General features: G+C 38.6%; 18 protein-coding genes across 18 annotated transcripts; 7 read left to right on the top strand and 11 right to left on the bottom strand.

Annotated features, from left to right (window-relative positions):
* Positions 1–53: 53 nt before the first annotated feature.
* BRE5 (Bre5p) lies at positions 54–1,787 on the top strand (the record flags this gene model as incomplete). Its single annotated transcript, XM_003673461.1, has 1 exon — positions 54–1,787. The coding sequence occupies one exon, from the start codon at positions 54–56 to the stop codon at positions 1,785–1,787; it is 1,734 nt and encodes a 577-aa protein (XP_003673509.1).
* Positions 1,788–1,926: 139 nt separating this feature from the next.
* Positions 1,927–3,270, bottom strand: LYS9 (saccharopine dehydrogenase (NADP+, L-glutamate-forming); the record flags this gene model as incomplete). Its single annotated transcript, XM_003673460.1, has 1 exon — positions 1,927–3,270. One exon carries the CDS (start codon positions 3,268–3,270, stop codon positions 1,927–1,929), a length of 1,344 nt encoding a protein of 447 aa, XP_003673508.1.
* Positions 3,271–4,122: 852 nt separating this feature from the next.
* On the top strand, positions 4,123–4,932 carry CAP1 (Cap1p; the record flags this gene model as incomplete). Its single annotated transcript, XM_003673459.1, has 1 exon — positions 4,123–4,932. The coding sequence occupies one exon, from the start codon at positions 4,123–4,125 to the stop codon at positions 4,930–4,932; it is 810 nt and encodes a 269-aa protein (XP_003673507.1).
* A 40-nt stretch (positions 4,933–4,972) lies between these two features.
* SFT1 (Sft1p) lies at positions 4,973–5,355 on the bottom strand (the record flags this gene model as incomplete). Its single annotated transcript, XM_003673458.1, has 2 exons — positions 4,973–5,230; positions 5,320–5,355. 2 exons carry the CDS (start codon positions 5,353–5,355, stop codon positions 4,973–4,975), a joined length of 294 nt encoding a protein of 97 aa, XP_003673506.1.
* Positions 5,356–6,087: 732 nt separating this feature from the next.
* On the top strand, positions 6,088–6,681 carry RPL14A (60S ribosomal protein eL14; the record flags this gene model as incomplete). Its single annotated transcript, XM_003673457.1, has 2 exons — positions 6,088–6,216; positions 6,400–6,681. The coding sequence occupies 2 exons, from the start codon at positions 6,088–6,090 to the stop codon at positions 6,679–6,681; spliced, it is 411 nt and encodes a 136-aa protein (XP_003673505.1).
* A 233-nt stretch (positions 6,682–6,914) lies between these two features.
* Positions 6,915–8,723, bottom strand: BYE1 (Bye1p; the record flags this gene model as incomplete). The annotated part of the gene is made up of 1 exon (XM_003673456.1): positions 6,915–8,723. The coding sequence occupies one exon, from the start codon at positions 8,721–8,723 to the stop codon at positions 6,915–6,917; it is 1,809 nt and encodes a 602-aa protein (XP_003673504.1).
* Positions 8,724–8,939: 216 nt separating this feature from the next.
* AUR1 (inositol phosphorylceramide synthase) lies at positions 8,940–10,112 on the top strand (the record flags this gene model as incomplete). Its single annotated transcript, XM_003673455.1, has 1 exon — positions 8,940–10,112. One exon carries the CDS (start codon positions 8,940–8,942, stop codon positions 10,110–10,112), a length of 1,173 nt encoding a protein of 390 aa, XP_003673503.1.
* A 95-nt stretch (positions 10,113–10,207) lies between these two features.
* Positions 10,208–10,729, bottom strand: MRP17 (mitochondrial 37S ribosomal protein bS6m; the record flags this gene model as incomplete). Its single annotated transcript, XM_003673454.1, has 1 exon — positions 10,208–10,729. The coding sequence occupies one exon, from the start codon at positions 10,727–10,729 to the stop codon at positions 10,208–10,210; it is 522 nt and encodes a 173-aa protein (XP_003673502.1).
* Positions 10,730–10,767: 38 nt separating this feature from the next.
* On the top strand, positions 10,768–12,090 carry RTT109 (H3 histone acetyltransferase RTT109; the record flags this gene model as incomplete). Its single annotated transcript, XM_003673453.1, has 1 exon — positions 10,768–12,090. The coding sequence occupies one exon, from the start codon at positions 10,768–10,770 to the stop codon at positions 12,088–12,090; it is 1,323 nt and encodes a 440-aa protein (XP_003673501.1).
* A 139-nt stretch (positions 12,091–12,229) lies between these two features.
* MSO1 (Mso1p) lies at positions 12,230–12,901 on the top strand (the record flags this gene model as incomplete). Its single annotated transcript, XM_003673452.1, has 1 exon — positions 12,230–12,901. One exon carries the CDS (start codon positions 12,230–12,232, stop codon positions 12,899–12,901), a length of 672 nt encoding a protein of 223 aa, XP_003673500.1.
* A 756-nt stretch (positions 12,902–13,657) lies between these two features.
* NCAS0A05580 (putative aminophospholipid translocase regulatory protein) lies at positions 13,658–14,842 on the bottom strand (the record flags this gene model as incomplete). The annotated part of the gene is made up of 1 exon (XM_003673451.1): positions 13,658–14,842. One exon carries the CDS (start codon positions 14,840–14,842, stop codon positions 13,658–13,660), a length of 1,185 nt encoding a protein of 394 aa, XP_003673499.1.
* Positions 14,843–15,123: 281 nt separating this feature from the next.
* On the bottom strand, positions 15,124–17,880 carry FPK1 (serine/threonine protein kinase FPK1; the record flags this gene model as incomplete). Its single annotated transcript, XM_003673450.1, has 1 exon — positions 15,124–17,880. One exon carries the CDS (start codon positions 17,878–17,880, stop codon positions 15,124–15,126), a length of 2,757 nt encoding a protein of 918 aa, XP_003673498.1.
* Positions 17,881–18,220: 340 nt separating this feature from the next.
* Positions 18,221–18,628, bottom strand: TRM112 (RNA methylation protein TRM112; the record flags this gene model as incomplete). The annotated part of the gene is made up of 1 exon (XM_003673449.1): positions 18,221–18,628. The coding sequence occupies one exon, from the start codon at positions 18,626–18,628 to the stop codon at positions 18,221–18,223; it is 408 nt and encodes a 135-aa protein (XP_003673497.1).
* A 249-nt stretch (positions 18,629–18,877) lies between these two features.
* PET494 (Pet494p) lies at positions 18,878–20,338 on the bottom strand (the record flags this gene model as incomplete). The annotated part of the gene is made up of 1 exon (XM_003673448.1): positions 18,878–20,338. One exon carries the CDS (start codon positions 20,336–20,338, stop codon positions 18,878–18,880), a length of 1,461 nt encoding a protein of 486 aa, XP_003673496.1.
* A 211-nt stretch (positions 20,339–20,549) lies between these two features.
* Positions 20,550–21,536, bottom strand: NCAS0A05540 (uncharacterized protein; the record flags this gene model as incomplete). Its single annotated transcript, XM_003673447.1, has 1 exon — positions 20,550–21,536. The coding sequence occupies one exon, from the start codon at positions 21,534–21,536 to the stop codon at positions 20,550–20,552; it is 987 nt and encodes a 328-aa protein (XP_003673495.1).
* Positions 21,537–21,802: 266 nt separating this feature from the next.
* Positions 21,803–23,152, bottom strand: AGA1 (Aga1p; the record flags this gene model as incomplete). The annotated part of the gene is made up of 1 exon (XM_003673446.1): positions 21,803–23,152. The coding sequence occupies one exon, from the start codon at positions 23,150–23,152 to the stop codon at positions 21,803–21,805; it is 1,350 nt and encodes a 449-aa protein (XP_003673494.1).
* Positions 23,153–24,317: 1,165 nt separating this feature from the next.
* NCAS0A05520 (WD repeat TUP1 family protein) lies at positions 24,318–26,333 on the top strand (the record flags this gene model as incomplete). Its single annotated transcript, XM_003673445.1, has 1 exon — positions 24,318–26,333. One exon carries the CDS (start codon positions 24,318–24,320, stop codon positions 26,331–26,333), a length of 2,016 nt encoding a protein of 671 aa, XP_003673493.1.
* Positions 26,334–26,504: 171 nt separating this feature from the next.
* Positions 26,505–27,707, bottom strand: MVD1 (diphosphomevalonate decarboxylase MVD1; the record flags this gene model as incomplete). Its single annotated transcript, XM_003673444.1, has 1 exon — positions 26,505–27,707. The coding sequence occupies one exon, from the start codon at positions 27,705–27,707 to the stop codon at positions 26,505–26,507; it is 1,203 nt and encodes a 400-aa protein (XP_003673492.1).
* Positions 27,708–27,712: the final 5 nt, after the last annotated feature.

Below are 27,712 nucleotides of genomic sequence, written 5' to 3'. Positions count from 1 at the left end.
CCCATCTGCATACTTTTTTAATAATAACCTAACACTTTAATAATAATAACGAAATGGTTGCCTCCACTCAAGAAGTTGTTTACACTTTCTTACAAACATACTATGGCAGAATGAAGAATGATCCAACCAGAATGTCCAATCTTTACTCCACCACCGCCGAAGTGACCCACATAAACTATCAACATGGATTTAACTACGATGACGGCAAGGAAGTCCTGCCCACGATAAAATTGATCGGCAAGGAAAACATCAATGGGTTCTTTAAAAGAAACATTGATAAAGTGAGCGACATTAAGTTGATGATCAATTCTTGTGATTTCCAGAACACGGGTGGTGTGAGCCGTGATGACATTTTGATTATTGTCACTGGAGAATTGTTTTGGTCAGATAGCCCTACTTTTAAGTTCGCTCAAACTTTTGTATTGAATAGTATTTCGAATAATTACAAGTCATTTGAGATTACGAATGATGTCTTGAAGTTTATCCCTGATTCCTTGGAGGAGTATGTCATAATACCCAAGAAGGTAAGACAAGAGAAGCCTGAAGAAAAGAAGAAGAAGGAAGAACCACTTCCTGTGAACGAAGCTGCTACTGAGCCAGCTAAAGTTGAAATTGAAAAAAAATCAGAAGATAAGAAATCAACCGAGGACGTGGTCAAACAACCTTTGGCTGCAACTTCAGAAAAAATAGAGGAACGAGATATTCCTAAGAGTGAAACCAAACTAGAGACAAAAGAAGAAACTTCCTCAGATGAAATAGAAAAGAAGAAAAAGATAACGTCAACAAAAGTGGAAGACGTTACTGAAATCAAGGAGAAGGAAGTACCTGAAGTAAAGGAAAAGACTGATAAAGTCGCATCACCGGCAGCACAAGAACATAAAGAGAAACCTTTGAAGCCAAATACAGAAGTAAAAGAAGAAAAAGAAGAAGAAGACAATAAGTTAAAGAAGCATCATGAGAAGGCCACGAAAATTAAGTCTGACTCTCCTAAATCTAGTACTTATAAGGAAAAACCAGGCAAAGTGTCCAAACATGAAATAATAAGTGTCTCTAAGGAAGGTCCAGAAATAACTATAATTAAAAAACCTGAGATTATGAAGCCACAAACGAAAGAGAAGGAAGACGAACCCAACGAGAAGGAGAATGAGAATCCTGAAGAAACGAACAAGGAAACTGTACCAATACCCGCTCCTGCTCCTGTAAAGATGACTTGGGCTTCAAAACTTTCCGTGGATTCCAAGGAAAATGTTAAGGATCACAGTGTGAAAGTGACACCAGCGGCACCTGATAATAGGAAACCTACTCCAATTGTCAACAGAAATGTCGTTGAATTTACCAAGGAAGCCGCTCAATATAGAACTGATAATAGAAATTTTGAGATGGGTAATCGTAGAGATAATACTAGTGGTAGAGGCGGTAAGAAGAAGCACGGTAATATTAATTATGAAACAGTTAATAAAGATGGATTTTTCCCCGTTTTTGTTCGTGGCACTGGATCAATTAAAGAAGATAAATTAAGAATTAATCTAGAGAAGGAATTTGGACCTATCATGAAGATGAGTACCGGGGACAATTTTGCTGTTGTTGATTTTGCCACTCAACAAAATCAAAATGATGCCCTGGAAAAAAAAGTCATTAAGATTGATGATACTGATGTAATATTGGAGAGGAAAACTGCTAAGAAAGTTTATAATTCCAATAATGGATTTTCCAGTCATTCTCGTCCTTCTAAGAAGTATACTAGTAATAGTAATGGTGGTTTCAATAATCCAAGAAGAAGAGAATGATGAATTAATGTCAAAGATCAGTCCCCGATCTCCATCCCTGTATAAGTATTTATATTTGCAATATATATAATGAATTCAATTTTTTGTATACTTGTTAATGTTTTTTTTAATTAATTAATTTATTTACTTATTTACGTTCTCAAGCAATGGTCTTTTCCTTCAAATAAATACCGTATTTTTCTTTCAATTCCTTCATAATTGGATTATTAATTTCAGGAGAGTATGGAGCAACCAAACCTGGACCCTTTATAGTTCCATCCAATACTAATCTAGTAGCAGTGGCGACAGGTAACCCAACGGTGGCAGCCATGGAGCTGTAACCGCCGACCTTCCCATAGTCGACCAAAGTGGAAGTTCTTGTTTCTGTAGTACCATCGGCCCATTCAATACCGAATTTATGTTGCAAGACAACCATATCACGTTCACCTTCTTCATATTGCATTAATTCTTCCAAACGAGCACACAATGTATCTAGAGCATTGTTATCTCTTGGTGTAATTGGAGTTTCAGAGAACATACCCAACCATGCTAACCCTGAAATGATTCTCTCTCTATCTTCATCAGATTTCCATTTCGTCTTAGAGTCAATGGCACTAATTAGATCTTCTCTAGAATTACTCTTACTACCAAGCACACCAGCCAATGCATCCCTCCATGGAATTGGTTTCTTGAAATATTCAGATTCGTCATCCTTCAACATACCCATATCGACCAATACTTTAACAAACTCAGGGAACCCCTGGTATCTCAAAGTACCTCTAATGATAGTATCAGCCTCTGGGATATGATACAATTCCTTAAACACAGTGGAATCTCTGTTTGGATAACAAACGAAGGCGTACCCAGGGTAGATGAAATAAGGCTTAGCGGAAGCCATCAAGTCCTCTGAAGAGACAGTTTCGATCTTCCCATCCTTCCAATACTTGGCGGAGTTTCTCAATGCCAATAGGACACCTCTAGAAGACCAAGAGAACTTGTAACCTAATGGATTATCGGAATCCTCTGGAGCGGGCAACCCACCACAGTAGGAAAGGAACGATTTAATCTTCCCTCCTGCTCTGTGGACTTCATCGATGGTCTTGACGGCGTAAAGATGGTCGATACCTGGATCCAGACCAATTTCGTTCATTACTGTGATTCCGGCCTTGACGATTTCTGGTTCCAGTTCTCTTAGTGCAGGAGAAATGTAGGAAGAGGTGACTACGTGTTTCTTCTCTCTGATGGCTGATCTGACCACGTTAGGGTGGAAGATGTATGGGATTAGAGAGATGACCACGTCGTGTTGGTGGACTACGGCGTCTAGGGCGGCATCATCGGTCACATCCAAAGAGATGGCCTTGGAGCCAGAGGCAGCAGCTAATTGTTGAGCGTTGGCTAGTGTTCTACATGCTACTGTGACGTTAATGTCTGGGGTAGCAGAAAGAGTGTCGATTACTGGTTGGGCGACGAAGCCTGAACCTAATAGTAGAACGTTTTTGGTCATTATTCTGATTTAATTGGGGGTTTGGTTGGATGGGCTGGACAAGACAGAGTGATAAGGACATCAATGAAGGTGGCAAGAGGTGGTTTATATATGAATTGAGAGTCTAATTGATGGATTGTATAATAAGGAATTATGTGCTGATAATTCCGGTGGAATTCCAGGATCGCTATGACACTTTCCGTTGGTTTGAGTACGTAAGCAGCCTACGTATACAAACAAATGGTGGTTATTCCCTGGGTAAAGAGCAGATAACAGCTCAGTTAGTTCACGGAATGGCATAGTTGAACAGAGCATATTCCGTGAGGTGACTGATACCATACCATGACTAATTTGTGGTCAAAAAGGAGTGTTGTTGTCTTGTTGTGGAGGAAAGAGCAGAGCCCTAACAAAAAATGGACCGGCTTTTTTGTTTTTCTTGTCTTCGTCTTATAAATAGCCTTCATAGTTGTCTTCTTGTTCTGTCTTCCATTTTGTTCTTGTCTCTGGTTCAAGAGGACATGGGATTTTATCACCATGTCTATGCCATCTCTAGGTAGATTATGGTAAACGAATCCCAGAGACTAGCATACACGTTAGTCCTGTCCGTGAGGATGGGACGACCAGAGTGACACGGGAATGAACTTCTAGTTCGCATACCCATCCCGTTGCATTTTGAAGCCGTGTGACATTCGATTGCCATGCCCCTTGTACTTCTCTACCTCTTAGCCTCTATATACTCTATGTCTGTGTGTTATATATATGTCGTATTGTAGAAACTCAACTTCGTCTCGAGAAAATGAAAAATAAAGTGAACTTGAACAGGGAACCTAAACTAACTAACTAACCCCTACTCACCAAACACAACGAACCACCATGTCTGAGTTCAAAGAAATCATTAACGAGATCATAAATGATGCACCACCAGGGGAGACCCAGGAAGTGTATGCTGACTTACTCAAGATCACTTCCGAGGCCAACGCTGACACTGTCCTGGAATGCATAGAATCCCGTAACGTCAAGACCGTGACCAGAGTGTTTATCCCTGAACTGGATCAATTCTCCTTGGTTAGTGAGTTCAATGCCGATAAGGATGAGAGAGCCAAGTTTTGGGACCCTGTCGCCATGTGCAGGTTTGCTGTGGATCATTTACATTTGAAAGCTGTGGATGTGGAATTGGACGTACAGGAGAAGGCTTTGAATGATGCTCAAGGTAAGCTTTACGAAGACTTGAAGAAGTATGTGACGGGAGCATATCCTAATGATGTGGCTACCGTGGGTGTGTTCCCTCAGGAGGAAGAAGAGGATGTGATTAGGATTTGCATTGTGGCGGAGAAGTTAAATCCTGCTAATTACTGGAATGGTTCATGGAAATCGAAATATCATTATAACGTGAAGGAGGAGACGTTGGAAGGGGAAATTAATGTATACGTCCATTATTTCGAAGATGGGAACGTGAATTTCCAATCTGGTAAAGAAGTTAAATTGCAAGGCTCCGATGTGGTTCAATTAATTAAGGAGGTGGAAACTCAATTTGAAAATGAATTGATGACTTCATTCACAGATTTGAATGAGAAGCAATTCAAGAATTTGAGAAGAAGATTACCCATTACTAGATCCAAAGTTAATTGGGGGAAAGCCATTGGTAATTATAGATTGGGTAGAGATGCAGCTCAAGGGTTATGAATATAATAAAATATATATATACATACATATATATGCAAATTTAAAAGAATTTCATCAAATTATAAATGATAAAAAATATCACTAGTGCTAAACCGGTCATTTTCCATATGCTATTCCCGGAACTCATTGTTCTCGTTAATCTTTGTGAAGTATTCTTAATGTTATTAGCTAGGGCATCAAAGGAATTGGATATCTGACCGACTAATGAGTTATCTTGAACTGCTTGGTCGTTTATGTCTTGGTTTATATTCCTAAACGTGGCCAACTTATTGGCTAAAGTATTTAGTTTTTGGTCATTCTATTGTTATTATCGTGGTCGAAATGGTTGTCATGTTAGTATTGGTAGACAGACAACAACTTCTAAAGAAAAATTCGCTGCTCACATACGCTGGATTCCACTTGAGAGTACCTTGAATTCGACATCTGAGACTGCCACTCTAGTCGCCACTGGCATATTATACAGTAATAACCCCCATTGTAACTGGAAGCTCGTTTTACGTTTCAGTTATAACAAAGATGAATGCGGCTACCCTGTCAGGGCAATAACCACGAACTAGTTAATAAGTAGTACTGGATTTCCAACTTAGAGGGAATAAAATATAATAGACAAGAAGGTGTTTCAGAATAATAAATTGTTCGCATGTCGCAAGAATACCCATAATGGAACTAGGCATGTCCCAGGTATTCCGCCCTAGATCGCAAATTATATCATCATGTAAAGTACTATTTGTATACGTATATACATATACGATTCTCCAGTTGAACTCAACTGTTTAGAACGTATCGTGCTGTGCTCTCAGGCCTTGCTTGTGCTCTTCATAATCATATGAACATTAACAAACCTTTCAACAATCAAATGGTCAAGAGAGGAAAGAACATAGACTTTTTATACTTGTGGGAAATGGAAAATTAGTAGAATAATTTGTGACTGCTTTTTTAACAAAAACCCACACCCAAACCCAGAAACCACACACAAAGACTCCAAATTGTTTCTTTGGTATTTTCTCTTTTCGCGTCGCGTTCATTTGTTCCGCAATAATCGTGAAATTTCAATAATAACCATATTAATGAAATATATCAATATAGACTAGTTACATTATAGCAAGGTTTGGTTTCGCAGATCCACGTGAAATATACATCCATAACCATAGCATAATGTCCACCGATTCAATTGTTAAGGCTTCTAACTGGAGATTGGTCGAAGTTGGCCGTATCGTCTTGATTAAGAAGGGTCCTTCCGCCGGCAAATTGGCTACCATCGTCGAAATCGTTGATCAAAAAAAGGTATGTTAACCTCCTCCCCCTCTATTAAAAGAAAGAATGAACGCACCACTCTGAACACATTTATCATGTATCCATACCACCGTGTTGGAATCCGAACAGAAGGAAACACGTACATTCACATATTATATTACGTTCCGTTTACTAACTAATTTATTGTCACATTGTGATATTTTTTTAAAATAGGCTTTGATTGATGGTCCACATGTCCCAAGACAAGCTATCCACTTGGGTCAAGTTGAATTAACCCCATTAACTTTCTCTCTACCAAGAGGTGCTAAGACTGCCACCGTCGTCAAGAAGTGGAAGGCCGCTGGTGTCTGTGCTAAATGGAATGCATCCTCTTGGGCTAAGAAGATTGCTCAAAGAAAGAGACGTGCTGAATTGACCGATTTCGAAAGATTCCAAGTTATGGTTCTAAGAAAGCAAAAAAGATACACTGTTAAGAAAACTTTGGCTAAGGCTTAATCTTAAACACTTTTGGAAACATTATAAAACAATTTAAATTCATTAATCAACCAATTCAATTAATTAAATAATTAAATAAATAGCTAAATCATAAAAACATAAATTCTCATTAAAACTTAACAAACTTCTATTCTGTAACTTAATTCGTAATACAAATAATGATTACATTTAATGTTACATACAATTTTGGATATATAGGTAGCTAGATAAATAAATTCATACCTTTACTTCAGTCATATTAATTCTGGTTTGACAACAACAACTAAGAAAAATGTCCTGGCATTGGTATCTAAAAGTCCTTTGTACCCCTCATCGGATCGTTGACCCTTGGCAATTAATTTATAAAGATCAGAATGACGATCTTTATTATCACAAGGTATCAAATAAATATTTTTCTCGTAATTTTCCTTATTCTTTATACCAACTACTTTGTCTTCACTTAATAAATGTTCTAATAACTTAAAATAACCAGTGTTATCTTCATTGTCACCCTGTTTGAACTTCAATTGGAATAAAAGTACACCTCTACCAACAGGAACTTGTCTTAAATAATCGAAAACTCTTGCAGAAGATAAACGACCTTCAATAACCAAATCACCATCACCAAAGCAACTATATCTAGGGTTATTGGCAAGATGTATCGAAACTCCATCATACATTGAAATACCAGAAAATTCATACTCAAATTCAGGATATTTAATTTTTATCTTCATTGGTGGAGCAGTTTCTCCCGACAGAACTGCTGCCTCTTCCTTTTCCTCTTCAACAACTGCATCTTCACTTTCAGAATCATGCGTTTCATGTTTCTCCCTTTCAACATGTTCCTTAGCCATGGCTATTTCTTCATCATGACGCCTGGAAATACTACTCCTGGCATATATAGTGTCATTCAAAGTTTCATCTTCATTTCCAATACCATTATTAAGATCATTATTATCATTAATGTCTTCAATCAGTTCATCACCCTTATGTGTCTTTATATATAATGGCTTGGTTGGTTTTTCAATTATTAATTGATTTAAAGTCTCTGTGTCCACCTTTTCTTTAAAATGTTGTAAATCAGGATTTGCTAATTCTGTTGCATTCATTCGAACCAATTTGGCATAATCTAACGTCTCATTAATAACATGAGATTTCAAACTTATATTCTTACTGTCCTTTAAATTTGCAAAAAGACTTCTTACCCTTTCAGGATAAAATTTACTCAGCTTATCGTTTTCCATATCGAACCAGGCAAGCGAAAGCTCCTTTTCTAATTTGGTGGCTAATTCTGTGGCCACTTGCGATATATCCTTCCCAGCAGGTAAACTATATAGATTCGCATTCATGGTATCGGGAATAATAAACTTTGTGAAAAGATCAATAAACATTTTCAAGGCATTGGCCCTCATTTTATTATCTTGTTCCTCTTGCTTTTGTTTGCTATTAGTATTGGAGTTAGCTGATGATCTTCTCCTCTTCGTCGTAGTCGTTGAATCACTTACAGATGATCTTTTCTTGTTCTTAGCTACGGGGGTCGTGAGAGGACTCTTTGGTTCGTGTTCCAGATAGAGATCCTTAGGATCTACAGTTTCATCCACCGGTGGCTTATAATTACCATCATGATCTTCATCATCTACCTCCTCTTCATTTCTCTCTTTATTTCCTGCATGTAGGTGAGGATACCTTGAGGGATCACATTGATCACAGAAATATTTTTGGTCATCAGTCAAAAGACTGTCAATGGTATCTAGCCCACCGGTCATACACCTTATATGCTGCCACATATCACAGCCATCGCATTGGACCATATCACCGCGTGTATCAGTTGAAGGATCGTAGTTCTCATCTGTGGTACCACATACGGGACACCTAACACTTCCCTCACCATAGTCATCATCATCGTCTCCCTTCTGTTCATTTTCTTGTTGGGGCATCCCTGAGCCCGATTGTGTGTTGGACCCGCCCAACTGTTGCTGGTAGAGTTGTTCTTCCTCTTGCATTATAGATTGCATATATTTGTTACGGCCCTTGGTGGTTCTTGACGATGTTCTCACAGACATTTGTGTCTCCTATTCTCCTGTTCTTCGTTGTTGGGTGTTGCCCCATTCAACTCTCCTCATCGATTTATTTTCAAATGTACCAGGAAAGTGAAAAACGTCAAATTTGACATGAACGTAACCAGCAACAACCACAACAGTTGAACAGATACAAGTACTCACTCGCTGCTACTACTAGACACGAATACCCAATCTATCGTTACTTAATTACCTACTTACATGTCCGCTGTCTTCCACAGATGGTTTCTCTCCCAAAAACCCGTTGGTGCTTCGGTCGCTGACTTGGAGACCAGTATGGATCCCCGGTTGTCCTGGCACAAATTGAAAAGATATTCATTCACGTGGAAAAGTATATTGCATTACACATTTATGGGGGCCATCCTTTTGTTTGTTTTCATCGCAAACCCTGCTGCTTGGATCTACAAGGTCCTATTCTATGCAATCATGGGTCTTTTCTTTTTCATACCATTTACTTCACAATTCTTCTTCCATGCTCTCCCGATATGGGCTTGGTTAGGAATTTACTTTACCTCATCTTATTTCCCTGCAGGAAAGAGACCCCCAATTACCGTGAAAGTGCTTCCTGCCATCGAGACCATTCTCTATGGAGACAATTTAAGTGATATCCTTGCCACATCCACCAACAAGGTATTCGATATCTTTGCATGGATTCCGTATGGGATATGTCATTTTGGGGCACCCTTCGTGGTGGCCATAATCTTATTCCTATTTGGTCCCCCCACAATCTTACAAGGATATGCCTTTGCATTCGGTTACATGAATTTAATAGGTGTTCTCATCCAGATTTGTTTCCCTGCTGCACCACCATGGTATAAAATTCTTTACAATTTGGATCCTGCCAATTATTCCATGCATGGATCGCCCGGTGGTCTTGCTCGAATTGATAAATTATTGCATATCTCAGTCTACACGAAGGGTTTCACTAACTCATCTGTCATATTTGGCGCATTCCCATCTTTACATTCGGGTTGTGCCACTATGGAGGCATTGTTTTTCTCATATTGCTTCCCCTGGTTAAGACCATTGTTTATCTTCTACGTTGCATGGCTTTGGTGGGCCACCATGTATTTAACTCATCATTATTTCGTGGATTTGATGGCTGGGTCTGTGATCTCCTTCTTCATCTTTCAATATACAAAATATGAACATCTACCGCTAGTGGATACGGATTTGTTTTGTAGGTGGTCGTATGCAGAGGTGAAGAGATACGATGTACAATCAATGAATCCATTGACTGAGGATGACGTAGAAAGTGTTCCCTTACAAGAATTGGAATTCAGTCTGGACGATTTGAGTGATGACGACGATAATAACAGCAACAAGAAGAATAAAAACAATAGGAGGTTTGAACCTTCTGAATTATCCATTTAATTAATTAATTATTTTTAATTATATACTCATTCCATAACGCTATATAGACTTTGTTATTTACACGATCTGAATGTTTTATTTGAATATTTAAGCTTCTACCACCTTACTCCACTGTTATTGACCTTCTCTAATACAGACTTGAATCCTGATATTTTATCCAACGACGGTGCCACATCCAATTCCTTTTCAGTGTTCACCTTAATGATGGAGGATCTAATAACACGAGGATCCTTCTTCAACGTCCTCAGGATTTCAGATTGTACAGCTGGAGAAGAATCAAAAAGCATCATGAAATGATACCCTTGGAAATGCTGTTCCTGATCCTTCGTCATGATCTTGGGTAATTTCAAAGAATCCTTCATGGGGATGATATTTCTTATGACTCCTCTGTTATTAATGACTAGCTTCCCTATCGTTGTGATCAGTTCTTTGGCCTCCTTGTGTTTCACCACGGGGTCCAGAATACGCACTATCCCTATCAATTCATACAGCATCTTGACCTGTTCGTCCTCCTTTATGAATTGTTTAAATTCCAACTGTGAAGTTAAACCTTGATATTCATTTTTATAAGCGAAAAAACATACAATACAATGGAAAACTGTGCTATACAAAATCATACAATAAAGGACTCATTGAGAGCCAATTGATTACCCATATGAGCCTAAACGGTACCCACACTCTAGATGAATTGTTAGCCAGTGTTTTACCTCGAGGTCACGATTTCGAATTACTTCACTTGCAAGATGAACCAGCACAAACGCACGACATTGTAACTCCAATGCCAACGACTCAAGAACGTGCCGATACCCTTACAGTTAAGATACAGCATTTTTTTACTCTTTTCCATAATAAAAAGGCTGTGTTTGCGCTGGAAATATACGTCTATTTGACTTTATCCTCCCTTCACAATACGAAACTGATTTTTGTCTCCAAAGCTGATACAAGTGGGTACTGTGATATCAAGCTCCGTATGGGAGACATCACAAAGGTGTTTCTACAGTACTTGATATCTGTGGATCCGCTACATTATTTGCGTAAAGTGAAGCCCTTGCGGAGGGTCAATGATCACGATGAGTCGTTAATTCGGAAGGGTACCTCTGTAGAGAGAAGCTTACGGATCCTAGCTGTAAGAGTAGATTTATCTCCACATCCATGCCAGAATACAGACAAGTTTTATATTACAAGAAATGATGTTGGCGGAGATACGAATTGGGTGACCAAAATTTGCCTGTTCACGAGACCAGCTGATGATTATCTATTCATTGGATCCTCCAAGAACGCTAAAAAGCACAAATTAAACGGGGATCAATTGTTGAAATGGTGGATGAAGATTATAGATGGGTTAGTGTGCACTGACTTTGATCCGAATAATGTCTCGGCAAGATTGAGAGTCCCAGGGGAAGACACAGGGAGAGTCAGTAGAACTTACTTGAATGGAGATTTGACCCAATCCAATAATTGGCAAGTAGGTGATATATTTGGTGGTACTGGGAATGATTTGGCTGTGTTCCACGTTCCCTTGTTCCCTGATGATCCTAAATCAAGATTTATACGACATTTAGTACAAGAGAATAGAATAATGAAGACTAATTTGAAGACGTATTGGATGGAGTTGCAAGAACGTCAAGAGTTCAAACTAAGTGTCATTGTATCCGTCATTGGTGTGGAGGGACATACGAAGAAGATTCCTGATTACCTTCCAAACGATAGGGAGATCTTCATATGCTCCTCTAGGAGACAATTTAGATATATACGAAGTTATGTAGCAGGTGAAGAATACGATAATGAGGAGGGAACATTGGAGTCATACGTAAACGTTCGAGATTACCTTGAACTCCGATATTCAAAGAAGCTACTCAAACTTTCTGGTACGAGAGAACCAGAGATTAGGAAACCAGTAGTGGCCTCTACAACGAAGAGGAGTGCCATCCCTGTAACATTGCTTCAACCAAGAAAGAAAGCGAAACCCGCTAAGTGATAGAGTATGTAGTTGATCTAATTCATATGTTTTGTAGTCATATACGCGGAGCGACAAACGAGTTAAACATTCAACGTTAGCTTCAACTCCAACGATAAGAAGATAGAGCACAACCTAAAGAAACAATAAACAGGAGACCATGAGTGCAACCACTGAACACGGATCCAATAACATATGGTCGAAATTTAGGAGTTCAACGAAATCTTTTTCCACTTCCTTTGCCAGTCTTTCAGTCAATTCAGAAAAGGATGGAGATTCTCCAACGTCGACTTTGGTTCATAAATCGTTAGTAAAATTCTATAAGAACCAAGAACCCTTTCAAGGATTCCCAGGTTGGCTAGGACATAAGGAGGATCTACCAGATGAACAGAAAATTTTAAGGAAACAGGCTCAGTCGCATCACTCCACGGCGACATCGAGTTCAGGAAGTGGTGAAACCACTCACGGACACCATAAGTCATCCAGTTTTGCCTCTGGATTAAGACATTCTGTAGCAGATAAGTTGTCTTCTTCATCTTCTTCGTCAATGCCAGAGGTGGCTTCTGCGCCAGTACGAACAACTGCAGGGATGTCGTTCCATAATATCTATAACAAAGATACTTCAGCAACAAGTGGAGCTATTTCTCAGAGGGGTGATCCACAGCAGCAAAGACCGCAGTATGCTTCTCGATTACATGAGAGTGAGAGTGGTATTGCGCAATCATCCAACACGACTCCGGAACGACCAAGACCTAACTTAAGTACCTCTTCATCATTATTAATGAGAGAACGTTTAAGAAGAAACAATACCAATCCAAGATCTGCGTTTTAATAGCTTCACAAATCCGTGCATATAATGTAACGTGAAGTGTTTGTCCCGGAAGTAGTCTCAGTAGCTGAGTTCGCTGAATCCATTTTATTTATAAACGCTACACGGAATCAATTACCAGCCTAAATAAAGGGCAATGGATGAATTGTTTTTACGCTAAGGCTCTAACTAGCATCACTATGGGACGAAATCATTTTTTAGTGTCATATATTCAAATATGTAATGTTTTGTTTGAATGAAATAATAGAACTATTGATACGTATATCTATATATGGGTGTGTAAATAAATAAATGGCACACCAAACACTATATATTGGAAACAGCATTCCTATCTTAATTTCCTTTGTGAATGGCAGCAATTATTACGCTTTATTTTCAATATATAGAGATACATATTCCAAAAACAACTAGGACATGGTAAATTATATCAGTAGTCATTAATTTTGTCTGAGGAATGAATTAGTTTGCTTTAAAGTTCGCTGGTTTGACAATAAATTCAGAGATGAAAAAATTCTTTAAAATCTGATACAAGTGCTTCAGTTTCCACAGATAGTATCTATTACCTTATAGGCCCCAAAATCCGAGATCCAGCAGCTATGTAGCTATAATGGGCTACTTGAATCTAGTTGAGAATATTCCAAGTCAAATACGGTGCAACAAAGCTTTGACCGCTTTTCTATGACGAGATACCATTTGAATCACAATCCTTATTAGATTATTCTTAAATAGGTTCGTCGAAATAAGTATTGTGAGCTGGTATCAAAGAATCTCTCTCAATGGAATATTATTGAAAACTGGTTGTTGTGGCTGTTGTTGCTTATTAGCCATAGTAAATTGTTGAGGAGTATAGTTTAAATACGAATGGTCAGTTAAAGATCTTGGCTGGAATATAACCTTGGTTAAGAATATGATAGCGAATAGTGTGCAAATACCTGCAACAATAAGGTATAAAATGCCTAGTACAACATTACGAGCACCAATAATACTATTTGTTGTTAAAACAAACGCTTTCTCACCATTAAAGGAAAGGACAGGATAGTTTAATGTAATGTTAGTCTCGTACATCCCTTCAGGCAATTCTGACGTTTCATTCATCAGGGCAAGTTTATAAAATTTTGGTAATGCAGCAGTTCTCATCCATACCTTAAATTCTTCCCAATTTTGCAGATCCGGAATATTTTCGTCTGTATACCCATTAGGAAATTTTTTCGCCCAATTTGGGGGTGGTACTATTTGTGATGCATTATATTTAGTTGGCTTGTATCTGTGTTTGTCCGTCTTCCATGCAATTCCTTCATTCGTTAACATAAAATCTTTTGTTTCATTGACACCTTGCAATTTTGCTGTAAATGTGTCATTAAATAATGAATTGGCAACCAAGCCGCACGGGTAAACAATCTTATCGCTAATAGTCTTTAATGGGTCACAAAAGTCATCAAGCTTATTAAGAGCCACCGCCTTCCCCTTTAACTGATCCACGTCAAACGATTTGATGTATTCTCTATGATTCTGGAAATAATTGGATAATTTATAATATAAGTAAATCGGCCTCTTAACGTTATTTGGTATTTCAAACTGTAAACTACAGACTTGGTCTCCATCCTCAGTAGTGACCAATTTCCATTGTGGCTCAATTGAGACACTTCTTTTAAAATGGTAGTCAACATATGGAGATGGTATGGTTTCAAATGTGTCACTATGTGCTAAGAGATGGCATCGCGTATAGTCGATCACTAGATCTTGAACATTAATGGCACTAACTATCAATCCAATCCCTATGGGGGCAAAAATGCAAGCCAAAATAGTTAAGAAGGGGAACACGCTTTGAGGAGATAATATTGGTTGCCATGCCTTCAAACGTTGTTGTCTGAAGCCTGTATTTAACGGTTTTCTTGATTTTTTACGACCTACTTCATCTATCTTCCTCCAAAAAAGAAGAACCATTAGTTCATATGAGGAGTTGACACTTTTGCTTGAAGATCCAACCCCTTAATGTAGCATTAATTGAATGTCCAGAGATAATATTCATGTCTCCTGATCCATGCGAAACCTCTACGAAAATGCATTGTTGTCTACTGAAATTGATCTGGAAAAATCATGTTCTACGTGGCCCGTGTCACATTCGATATACAAGAAGAAACACTTTTAAATAAAAACTCCTTATTCATTAAAATATATACGTTCTATGTTGCTATCTATGGGACATGTATGTGAATCTCTACAGACTACCTTTTGAAAAATGCCCTATGGCTGTTACTTCTTGATCTATTGGAATTCGGCGTATACGATATCTTACCATATGAATTGTTATCACCATATATCAACGAGTTATTGTCTTGCTGCATCAAACTCATAGAGTTAAAATCATGGAATGGATCTTCCTCAGATACTTCATCATCATATTCTACTTGTTCTTGGAACATTATACGTTCTTGCTCCTCAAGTTCCTTCTGCAATTCTTCCGATTTATCTTTCCCTTTCTTCTTATTGTGCGATAGTTTAGCAAAATCACATCCATTCTCCGACAATATAGGAATCAAAGGGGGTTCTTGATTTCTAAGGAAGGACCATTGGACTTTTTTGAAAAATGGATGCCTCTTAACATCAGCTGCACCCATCTTGGAGCCAAGTCTTTTAGCTTCATTCTTACAAAGCAATTTCTTTATTAAATCTTTGCAATTCCTAGAGATATCGTTGTTATTGGGGAAAGAAACATCGTTCTTCAAGATATTGGAAAACGTTTCGTTGGAACTAGACCCTTTGAAAGGTGTGAATCCAAATAACATTTCATATATCAATATACCTAAAGTCCACCAATCAACAGCAGCTGTATGACCATTGCCCCTGATAACCTCTGGAGCAATGTATTCCTCGGTCCCGACGAACGAATTGGTTCTAAATCCATCAGAGCATATCTTGGTGTCCACAACAGTTGATTCCGCAGAACCCTTCATAACAGGGACTTTTGCATCCTTTGCCTGAACTGAAAGATCAAAATCAGAAAGCATGATATGACCGGATTTATGTAGTAGGATGTTTTCCGGTTTCAAATCCCTGTAAATAAATCCCAACAAATGTAGATATTCTAATGCAGCAGTGACCTCACTTGCATAAAACCTTGCATCATCCTCACTAATGCATTTAGTTCTTCTTGTTTGCAAAGCTCTGAAAAATTCTCCTCCCATACAATACTCCATGCAAAAATATAAATAATCTTCTGATTGAAACGAATGATATAACGTAACCACAAATGGATGATTACTCGTAGCCAGAATTTCTTGTTCTGCCAATATTCTCTTAATTTTTTTCCTTTTAATCATTTCAGATTTGCTAAAGATCTTCAAAGCGTATAGTCTATTGGTCTTTTTTTCTCTCACTAAGTAAACTTTACCCACATCACCTTGTCCCAATAATTTGATCTTTTCAAATGATTGTGGTCCTACGGTAATATCTTTGAATTTGTTACTGAAAGATTTATTTCTAAGACGACGTGATCTCTTGGGTTCCTCCTCTACTGCTGGGATCCGTGGTGGTTCTGAGGGTATAAACTTAGAAGCGGATACGGTATTTGATCTCTTTGAGTTGATATCGCTATTGTTATCCTCAGGGGTTGATTCCCTTTGAATCTGACCGTTTGATGTACCGTTATTCTTTGCCATATGAACAGCATCCGTTTCAGAGGCAGCTCTTCTCAGTATTCTTTTCATGTTATTATTTTCATTTTGTGAAGGTGATTGTAAACGTGGAGATGGTGTCGTTATGAAATCATCTTTATCCACAGTACCATCAGCACCATCGTCATCACCATCATACCCAACTACGATGGATGGGAACGGTTGTGGATCATCCGATGTCATATATGGGGTAGTAGATCCATCCTTTATGGGTGAGGCAGATATTTCTCTTCTTTCTGAAGCAGAAAGAAAAGAATCTCGTCCTCCTCCTGCTCCTGCTGATCCTGCCATTGCGAATTCATCTAATTCTTCATTTTCTTTAATTTCATTTAATGACATATTACTTAAATTTCTTAAAATATCTTTCTGAAGGTTATTGTTCGATAACGGTGCTGGTGTTGGTGGTTGAGGGTACCCTGATGAGGTTGTAGATGAGGTTGCAGTAAGATATTCCGTTGATGATAATGGATTGTTCGTCAAAGAGGGGAAACTTCCTGTATATTCTTGTGATGCTATAATATGAGGTGGTATGACACCTCTATGTTCGGGATTATTATATGGCGTTCCTGAGTTGGTTCTTTCTCTGAAAGGGTTAGTTGGTGAGAACCTTCCTCCTGCGGATGGGTTTGAACTTGAATCGTTTGTCACTCTCCATGATTCCAAACTGGTCTGATGTGTATGACTGGGCATTATTGGTGTGGATGGAGATCTCCTACGACTATTATTTGATGGAGTCTTGGGGTTTTCAAACAGTGGTGGTGATGGAGAAATGTCATTAATGAAAGGGTTGTAACTGTGAACCACAGTATGAGCCTCTCTCGGTTCCTCCACAGCTTCTTCCCCGTGGTATGAGGGGAACGACAATAAATCGTTGGGCTGTGATGGAGACCTCATTGGAGTTGTCATTTCTGTAGTATTTGCCGGGGTCATGGGTTCCAAATATCTTACTTTATTTGATCTCATTTCTGATGCAGTTAATTCGTTATCTGATGAAGTCGAACTGGCACGGAACATGTTTTTCAATTTAGATAATCTGGATGGTGTAGTACCATTCTCGTCCACTTCAGAATTGGTTCTTGATCTTTCCTTGCCGTTCTCTGTGTAGGACTCTAATTTGGATTGAATCCCGGATAAGTTCAAAGTTGACGAGCTGCTATTCATAGAGGTTGGGTTACTGGGTGTCGCTGGGCTGGATCGTTTCCAGGGACGACTGGAAAGCATCTTTGAGAAGGAAGAACTTCTGTTCTTTGCGCCTATTGGCGGTGGGACATGGAATGAGTCGTGCTCCTTTAATTGATCCGACATCATGTTGTGCTTAGTGTAACGATGAAAGTGTTGTGCGTGAGCTAGTGGATGTGAGCCTTTGCAAGACGATAGTAAGCCTCGGTAGGTGGTGACGAATATGAAGAGATGTGGGTGTGTATATCTGATATACTTTGACGTGTGTCAATGTAGCGACCACCCCCAGGTTTATTTAATTTTCAGTTGAAAGCATGTGGGCTATGCGCGTATCAAATAAATCTATTTTAACATAAAGAGATATCTATCTATCGTATTTGATGAGACTGTCAATGAATGAACAGAGTCTGTATGTAATGTAGTGCTAGATATATAAGTGTGATGGTTGGTGTGGTATGTAGTGTAGGGTCTAGGCTAGATGAGGTGGTAGCAATAGGTTGGGGATGCTGTTCTTGATATAGTAGACATGACCGCAGTTTCTGCACTTCATCTCCCCTTCAGAGATGGAAGTCTGGATCAACAGAGTATGGAGGTCCCTCAATATCGTCATGTCTTCCTCGGAGAGCTGGTCTGCAGTGGCTGGGAAGACCGGTTTGCTTGGTGGCAATGCTGTATTGCCCAAATCTGAGGCAACAGAAAGAACAGCGTTCCAGTCCACCCTTTCGATGATGTTCAGGAGGAACTCAGGGTTGAATTCGATGCTTTCATCTTGCACTAGTTGGCATTTGGATCCGTCGTATTGTAATGGGAAATTGTCGTTACTAGTATCGCATGCCTTGACGGAACATTTTAGAAAGTTGGTGGTAAGAAACTTCATTGCTGAGATGGGAGAGAGTGTGTGTGTGAATGGACCAGATTATGGAATGACTGGATACCTCATCTCATCTCATCTGTCAATTCATTGTCTCATTTATACAATTGACAATTTTTTATTTACAATTTGAAAAAAAGTACGAGAATCGTGCGGGACGATAAAAGAACGTCAGATTATGAATGTTATCATTATCAATAAATGAATATCTATATGGAGGGAGGGGGGATATGTATATATAAGTTGTAGAGTTCGTTATTGTTGGCCCTCTAATTGGGCTGTCTTTGTCACCATTTGATTTAGTGTTTCCATCGTATGTTTATCTTGACTTAATATCTCGTAACAGCGCTGTTTAACACGGTCTGAAATCTCGGGTATACTTGACGATCCATCTTCGTATGGCAATAAGATTCGCAGTTTGGAGGCACCTGTGCCTGACCCGGACGCCTTGTTTGTAATAATACAATTGGATTTTAACATTTTTATTAATTCGGTCACATCCGGTGTGTAATCATAGAGTCCATCCTTGGATAACTCGGCAAATCCATCTATGACACCGAGTAAAGTTTCCAATGAAACACTTGGAACATTATATCCATTTAAGTCGGAGAAGAAAACGGATTTGCGTGGATTTGATGGTTTTAAAATAATCGATGAGAATCTTAAGAATAGTTGAGTATTTTTTGCCCTTCCAATATCTTGTATCATTGTTTGAAACAACTTTTCATTGAATTCACTGTCCTCTTTTAATGTTGTTTTCCTCTGAAATAAGAAGGCATTATCATAGAGCCATAATTCCAACAAATTTCGGAAACTTTTGGATTTGGTGTTTTGATATATAGATTGAAAATCCTTTAAATCTTTAAGATCAGTACCATAAAGGGTATCGCAAAACCATTTCAATGGAGCAGGATAAACTGAAAAGGTGGGGAGATAGGAGTTTTCCAATTTTGTCGGATTTGTAAAGGCATCTTTAAATTCATTATTCCATGATTTGTAAAATTCATATGTATTTGGATATTTCACTTTGGTGTCCCTCATATTCAATGATTTCCACATGGCTTCTACTTCTTCATTCCATGAAGCTGCGCCTTTTTCTTCCTGCTTTGTATTATGCTGGAGAACAGATTTATAAAGTTGGAAAGAATATATCATATGGAATAGTGATAATTTAATACTTTCACTCTTCATGGAGGTAACTTTAACTGATTTTACTAGTGGAATTTTGTTCTCACTATATATTGTTAGGGGAGATGTTTCATTTTCTTCCTCTACTTTGTCGACTATCTTCGGCAGTAATTCAAGACTGTCCTTCTCACTGGATTGTTCTTCCTCCTTAGGGAAAAGCAATGGTAACTCTTCATTCCTCCTAACATTATCAGGGAAATGGGAATTCAAACTAGCCAGGATCCTCCCCTCTTGAATATATTTTTCTCTGCTAATATTCACCAAAGTATTATAGGTGATAATCCCCATAAAGGCGATAATATTAGTCGTAACGAACAACAAATTCCCTGGCTCATTAAAGTACCTCCAAAGTAAGCTACTCAATTTAATCCTCGTTGGGTTGGCCTGTGCCTGTGATGAGAGTATGATTCCGTTACTGGAACTAAATTTACTTATTCGGGATGCAGATGAACAAAATCCATGGTGGAATCGCGTCCATATTCGGACTAGTCTCTTGTTTATATGGTGGTATGGGGGTAACAAGGGCATATTCGAGTGTTTATCTTGGGCAATTCCACATCCATGAACGTTTGTATTGTCCTTTGTTGTGGTTGTCGTGGGCTCCCTAATCCATTTGTTAAACTAAACAAATGAATTTCATGTTTGAGCTTTTCCGGAGATTAGCTCGAACGTTTTTTAGCGGCGCAAAAGATGTCTGTAATTATTAAATGCTATAATGCTATAGAACTAATGTTAACATTCAATAGAGGAGTGTCTGGGCTTGACCTTCAATCTCAGAGTATATTCGGCTTAATACGATCATGTGAAGTAGTATAACAAGGGTAGGATATCCAATCGCTGCAGCCATCCCAGCACCAGGAAGCATGGAAACCAGGAAAAAAAGACTGAGCCACAACAGGAAGAAATGCATTATTATGTCCTGAAAATCCTTACAATTTAAAGCTTCAGCAGCACTGTTGAATTCCATTTTTGAAAGAAGCCTTTTAACTAAATCCCCCCTTTTTTCACGTACTATCTCATCTGGGAATTGGCCCTCCCAAAAATGCGTATACTCCTTCAACCCCTTAGCTACACAACTCATGTACCCCAATTCATCAAGGTCTTGTAACATTTGACCAAACTGGTGGATTACTACTTTTGCTTGCAACAATGAGCGGTATCCTTCCGCTAGTAGTATTTCTCTCTTGGAGTCCGTGAAGAAATCATATCGAATTTCCTCAAGAAACCATCTGGTATACCCTAGCTGTGACCAGATAAATTGTTTAGTTAGTTGTTTTACTGGGTTATGAAGTAGTCGCCTCTTTAAGTTCCAGAAGAAGTGACGGCGTTCCAGAGACTCAGTTATCTGTGTTAAATTTGTCATCCAGATTTCCCTTTCTTGCAAGAGGCTAAACGTTCCAACCGGAAGTAACACGTTGGAGTCATTGTACCCATAATTAGCAATAACCATATTTTGTTCCACTTCGGTAAAGATATCAACCATGGTTTCCCTAATATCTATTGGGCTGTTGTGATTGCCTTTCCCCTGCATTGTTAATAGCAGCTCGAGAAAAACATTTACAAAGGAACCATTGCCAGTATGGATTCTGTCAATGATCCTTCTAACGTCATGAAACTTGATCCCTAGGTGCCCTGAGGGAAATGTCGAGAGTGTGTCATCTAGTGGTGCGGCGTTGGTGTTACATAGAAATGACATAATAAATAAAGTTATAATTCGCAATTTCATTTCTCCGTCAAGTTTCTGAATGTTGGGTATGGCCTGAAATGGAAAGTATGGTGGTTCAGTACTATTTTTTGAAAAATGTATTATTGTTCCTGTTCAAGAAAAAAGGTATTCGAAAAACTCCGAAAATGAAAATAAAAAGTGACAGAAAAATATATATCAATCAATAATGAAAAGTCCTTATTAATTTAAACTATGTAAAATTAAAATTTATAAATAATAGTGTTCGAAAAATGAAACGAAAGGAAGAACGGAATAATAATTTACAATTAAATGATCAATGCCAACAACAATGACATCAAGACACTGCCTGCTGATAATCTAACAGCGTTACCTTCGAAGTTACTGATCATTGGTTGAGTTGATGATGGAATCAATGGGATGGTATTAATAGAGGATGATTGTTGAACGACAAAAGAGGAAGAAGTAGTTGGGGTATTAGGTTTAGTAGATACAGATGTAGTAGTGGCAACGGAAGTAAGTGTGGTCTTACAGTTATCACCTTCACAAACTGGAGTAACAGAAGTAGTAGTTGTAATAGTGGTTGGGACAGATAGAGGAGTGGTTGGTTGGGTAGTGGTAGTAGTGGTGACAGTTGTGCCTGGGAAGGAAGTTGATTGAGAAGTTGGTTTAATTTGACATTCTGAACCTGTACATGATTCATTAATGGTTGTTGTTTCAGTTTCAATAGGGGATGATGAGGTTGTAATTGGAACAAGAGTGGATGGAATGGTGCATTCTCCATTAGAGCATGATTCAATGGAGACGATTGTGGTATGAACTGAAGTTAAGGGACAAGTGGTAGTGTAGATACTTGTGATGTTACTGACAGTAGTTGTGATGGTAGAAATGGAAACAACAGGAGGGATGGAGGAGGAGGCGGAGGAGGCGGAAGTAGAAGTGATGTTGTTGTGGGTTATGCTTGAAGTACTTGGTGTTGGGGTTGATGTTGGGACAGAACTAGATGTATAACATTCAATACCAGTGCAAGCGGGAGCAGATGAGATCAAAGAACTCTCAGATGAAATTGTAGTTGAGCTTGGTGCTGAGGAAGATTGCAGGGAGCTTGTGATTGGAGTACTAGAAATAGTGGAGGTGGTTGGAATTGATGAAGATTCAACAGAGCTTGTGAATGGAGTACTAGAAGTGGTGGAGGTGGTTGGAACTGAAGAAGATTCAGCAGAACTTGTGATTGGAGTACTTGTTGAAGTTGATGATGTGGTGGATGTAGTTGGAATTGGAGAAGATGAGGATGACACAATTGAACTTGAAGAAATCACTGCAGAGGAAGAAGATTGGATTGAACTTGAAGAACTGGAAGAAGAAGAAGATTTTGGAATAGTGGTAGTATAACAAGTTTGACAGACATAAGAAGTGAAATGAGAAGTCACTTTCAAAGTTGTTGTTGGTAAAACTGTACAAGTTGGACACACGGTTGATGTGAAAGTGGACATATCATATGAAGTTATAGTAACCACTTGACCATTATCATCCGCTGACGTTATTGTCTTTGCGATTGAGGTTGTTCCAGTAATGACGGAAGATGCATCTTGTGCTTGGACGTTCTTAACAGAAAGGAGGAGAGCGAATGGAAGTATTAATGATTTAGTAAATAGCATTTTGTGTGGATGATTATTGTTGCTGATGAGTGGGTAAAGAGAGGACAAGATTAGAAAGGAAGAAAGAACATTCTAACATTGTTGAAGTGTCTGGACCTACTTATATAAATTTGGATGAAGACATTACGATACAGAAAACAGACGATATTTGTCTAGAGATGAGACATATATTGGTTATATTCCGATTGTTGTACGCGCATTGTTCTCGAGATGTATGTAAATATCCCAAATAGGTAATTACATGATTTTTTGACGCTGTTTGTTCCAAAAATGTTTCAAAAATGGAAGAAAATCCATGCAGAGTGGCCATTGTTGTAAAAACGGCAGGGACTGTCTTTCTGCGTAAATTGAGTGCAGGTGTCATTGTGATACTCTTGTTATAACATGTGTACGTGCAAGATGCACATCATCTGTGCGTTGATGGTGAACCGATCTTCAAAGAACCACACATAGGTGCGTGTGTAAATACTCTGTTGTTTCAAAAAAGATGCCCGCATGATTCTAGAACTCTTCATACAACGATAAGTAACACACGTACGCAGAACCCTTCAGAGGTGCCCCAGGCCATCTTCGAGTGTGAGCACACAGTTGAAGTAGTATACATAATATATATATATATACCAATGAACTAACCCGCCGTACAATGCGATAATAAAATAAAATTCAATTTTAGTTACCCGGAGTGCTTACGTAACTTTCAATCTAAGAAACGACAAAAATCAACTTTTAATGTTAACAACTGTCTTTCTTGTCTCCATAATTCAGTTCAACCAACAATTTGGTGGTCCATCTCGCCCCAACGGCGATTGACCATCAGACAATTATGTAGATGTTGGCCATAGAACAGTGAACAACGTTAAACCGTACAATATAATCTAGTTCTTACTCTTATTATGCTACTCCTTCCTTGCTCTCGATTACGTAACTCAGTCAAAGTGGAAAATACGTCCGTCGCCAAAAAGAAAAAATTGTAACAACATAACATAACTTACATAAAAACAATCAAAACTTCTTCCATACGCATATAGGCAAACAAACACAACACCGCAACGCCTCGCACTGCACTGCACACTCCTTCCTTGTATATAGCTAACTAAACAGACCCATTGCACCCTCATCATCGCAAAGTCTGAGATAACTACTACTACTACTACTACTACAAACAATGACGTCCGATACTAAGTATTCACAGGAAAAACTGAATGAATTGTTGGAATCCATTAGACAGGAATTCAATAAGGTTTCACAAGAAGTTAATTCGTATCGTTTACAAAACCAAAAAGATTATGATTTCAAAATTAATCAACAATTAGCAGAAATGCAACAAATTAGAAATACAGTTTACGAATTAGAATTAACTTATAGAAAACATAAGGATTCATATCAGGAAGAAATTAACAGATTGAAATTGGAAATTGCTCAAAAGGATAAACAAATCGCTACTTTGACAAATCAAAAGGATGGTTCCGCAATCTTACCTGCCATTAAAAATGGTCCCGCTACAACAGCAACAACAGCGACAACAACAGATGCAACTTCTACTTTAACTCCTCTAATAAGTGCCCTGGGATCACAATTACCACCGGGAACGGCCCCAATTATTCAACCACCATCTGCCACACCAGGTTCTTCTGCACCACCTCAACAATTACAACAATTGCAACAGCCTCAACAACAACAACAACAACAACAACAACAACAAATCGTACCTCCAATGGTACAACAAGGTGCCACCGCTTTGGAAAATAACGTTCAACCACCATTGATTCCATCCGTACCAACTCAACCTCTCCCAAAGACAGTCTCATCTCCAGCTGATCAACAAAAACCTCAAGAACAACAACCGGCTGAACCAAAAATAACAACTACAGAAGAGGAAAAATCAACTACAACAACAGAACAAGTAAAGACAGAAGGTACCAATGAATCCGCAGCAACAACACCTGCCGCTGCTGATATAAACCACTATTTGGTTCCTTACAATCAAAGAGCCAGCTCATTAAAACCAATTCCACCATTCTTATTGAATTTGGAATCTTCAGATAGTCCCTCCAAATACAAGAAACAAAGTGACGATTACTACGTAGTGTTTAACCCAGCATTACCATTGGAATTGGACGTTGAATTGCATCATTCATTGAACCATTCCTCAGTGGTTTGTTGCGTCAAATTCTCCAACGATGGTCAATTCCTGGCTACCGGTTGTAACAAGACTACACAAATTTACAGAGTATCAGATGGTGAATTGATAGCTAAGTTATCTGATGATTCAGTCACTTCACCAGATACATCAAGCGCTACTTCTGGCTCCACACCTTCAACAGATTTATACATTCGTTCTGTATGTTTCTCACCTGATGGCGAATTCCTCGCTACAGGTGCAGAGGATAAATTAATTAGAATTTGGGATATTCAAGAAAGGAAAATTGTAATGGTCCTAAAGGGTCATGAACAAGATGTATATTCTCTGGATTACTTCCCCAATGGTGAAAAATTAGTCTCGGGATCAGGTGACAGAACCGTGAGAATTTGGGATTTGCGCACAGGACAATGTTCATTGACGTTATCCATCGAATATGGTGTCACTACAGTCGCTGTCTCCCCCAATGATGGGAAATTTATCGCTGCTGGTTCATTGGATCGTGCTGTCCGTGTTTGGGATTCCACTACAGGGTTCCTTGTCGAAAGATTGGATTCCGAAAATGAATTGGGGACAGGTCATAGAGATTCAGTGTATAGTGTCGTGTTCACTAGAGATGGTAATGAAGTTGTTAGTGGATCCTTGGATAAGACCGTTAAACTTTGGAACATGAGACATAGTGGTAACAGTAATAATGAGTCCAACGATAAGGGTAGCGCATCAGCTACTTGTGAAGTCACATACGTGGGACATAAAGATTTCGTTTTATCTGTCACCACTAGTCAAGATGATAAATATATCTTGTCTGGTTCTAAAGACCGTGGAATCTTGTTCTGGGATAAGGAATCTGGGAACCCGTTGTTAATGTTACAAGGTCATAGAAATTCTGTCATTTCAGTCGCTGTGGCTAATGGATCTGCCTTGGGTCCAAAATATAACGTCTTTGCCACGGGAAGCGGTGATTGTAAAGCAAGAATTTGGAAATACTCAAAGATTTCTGGTGAAGAGGAGAAGATTAAGGAGGTACAAGAAGAGAACTGAAACCATTTGATGAAATGAAAATCAAATAGAGTGAGTGTTGTTCCACACATAGATTTTATTTGAACGCACATAATGGTGGAAGGTACTGAATTGTATATTGTGTTATTATTAAAGATATGAAATTAAGTACAAAAAAAAAATAAAAAAACCGTATTATTATTATTATTTATCTTACATGCTCTTAGGTAGCCCAGTAGATTCCTCAATAAGGCATTCATTAGTAGATTGTGGACCTGGACCCACTTTCGTCAAAATAATTCTGGAAATTCCCTTGTAAATTTCTTCATCTAGTGAGTTTTTCAATATTGGAACAATGTCGTCTTCAAATAATGAACTGAATTGATTCAATTGATCTTGTGAATACTTCTTTTCCCAGCCTTCGACTTTATTAAACAAATGATAAACGAAAGCAAATAATTTGCCTTCGTTTTCTTCTAAATAATATAAAACAGCATTTGGACCAGCATCAAATGTGTAAGCAACAATGGTCTCCTTGTAAAATTCGTTGATTAAATGACATAATTTTATGATCTTCTTCGAAGTATCATTCATGTAAAATATTGGCGGGAATGAATCCAAGCAAGTAGCATGGAACGAATTAGAATCTTTCATGGTCAATTCCGCAAATTTCTCAAAATCCTTAGCATTAATGGCACCTTTCATTTCAATGAATCTCTTGGGCACTACATGAGCAACACGTTCTTTGAACAAATCTGACGTCTTAACGGTCAATTGCATCCCCGTGGTAGAGGACGTATCTTTCTTCGCTTGACTAACAACAAGAATGGCAGCCTTCATATTGGGCCATTGATCCAAAGTGGATACTTGTACAGCTTGAGAATCAGATCCGTCTTGCTTTTCTCCCATTTCCCATGCAACAAACCCACCAAATAATGATCTACAAGCAGAACCAGAACCTTGTCTTGCAATCCTCGACAAGTCAGACATAGATTGTTCCAATTTGTACAACTTAGCAATAGCGGCTACCAAAGCTGCAAAACCAGCGGCAGAGGATGCCAAACCAGCGGCAGTTGGGAAATTATTCTCTGAAACAATATGCAAGTTCCATTGTGACAATTTCGGTAGCTTCGTGTCTTTACCTTCCAATTCTTGTCTTAATTTACGTAATTCAGAGAGACATGCTTGTGTTCTTTCATTACTTACGGTGGCTTCCTCTTTGCCATTTAACCATAATCTATCAGCGGTAAATGTTGGGCTGGCAGCAACGGATGTTAATGCTCTTAAGTCATCCTGAGAGAGAGTAACTGAGATGGATGAGTTCGTTGGTAGATTCAATTGTTTATCTCTTTTTCCCCAATATTTTAAAGTAGCTATATTAACTGGTGCTGTTACAGAAGCGACATGTATCGACATTTTTA

The sequence above is a fragment of the Naumovozyma castellii genome, chromosome 1 (genome assembly GCF_000237345.1).
Source record: "Naumovozyma castellii chromosome 1, complete genome".
NCBI lineage: Eukaryota > Fungi > Ascomycota > Saccharomycetes > Saccharomycetales > Saccharomycetaceae > Naumovozyma > Naumovozyma castellii.
This window is presented reverse-complemented; position numbering and strand designations above follow the sequence as displayed.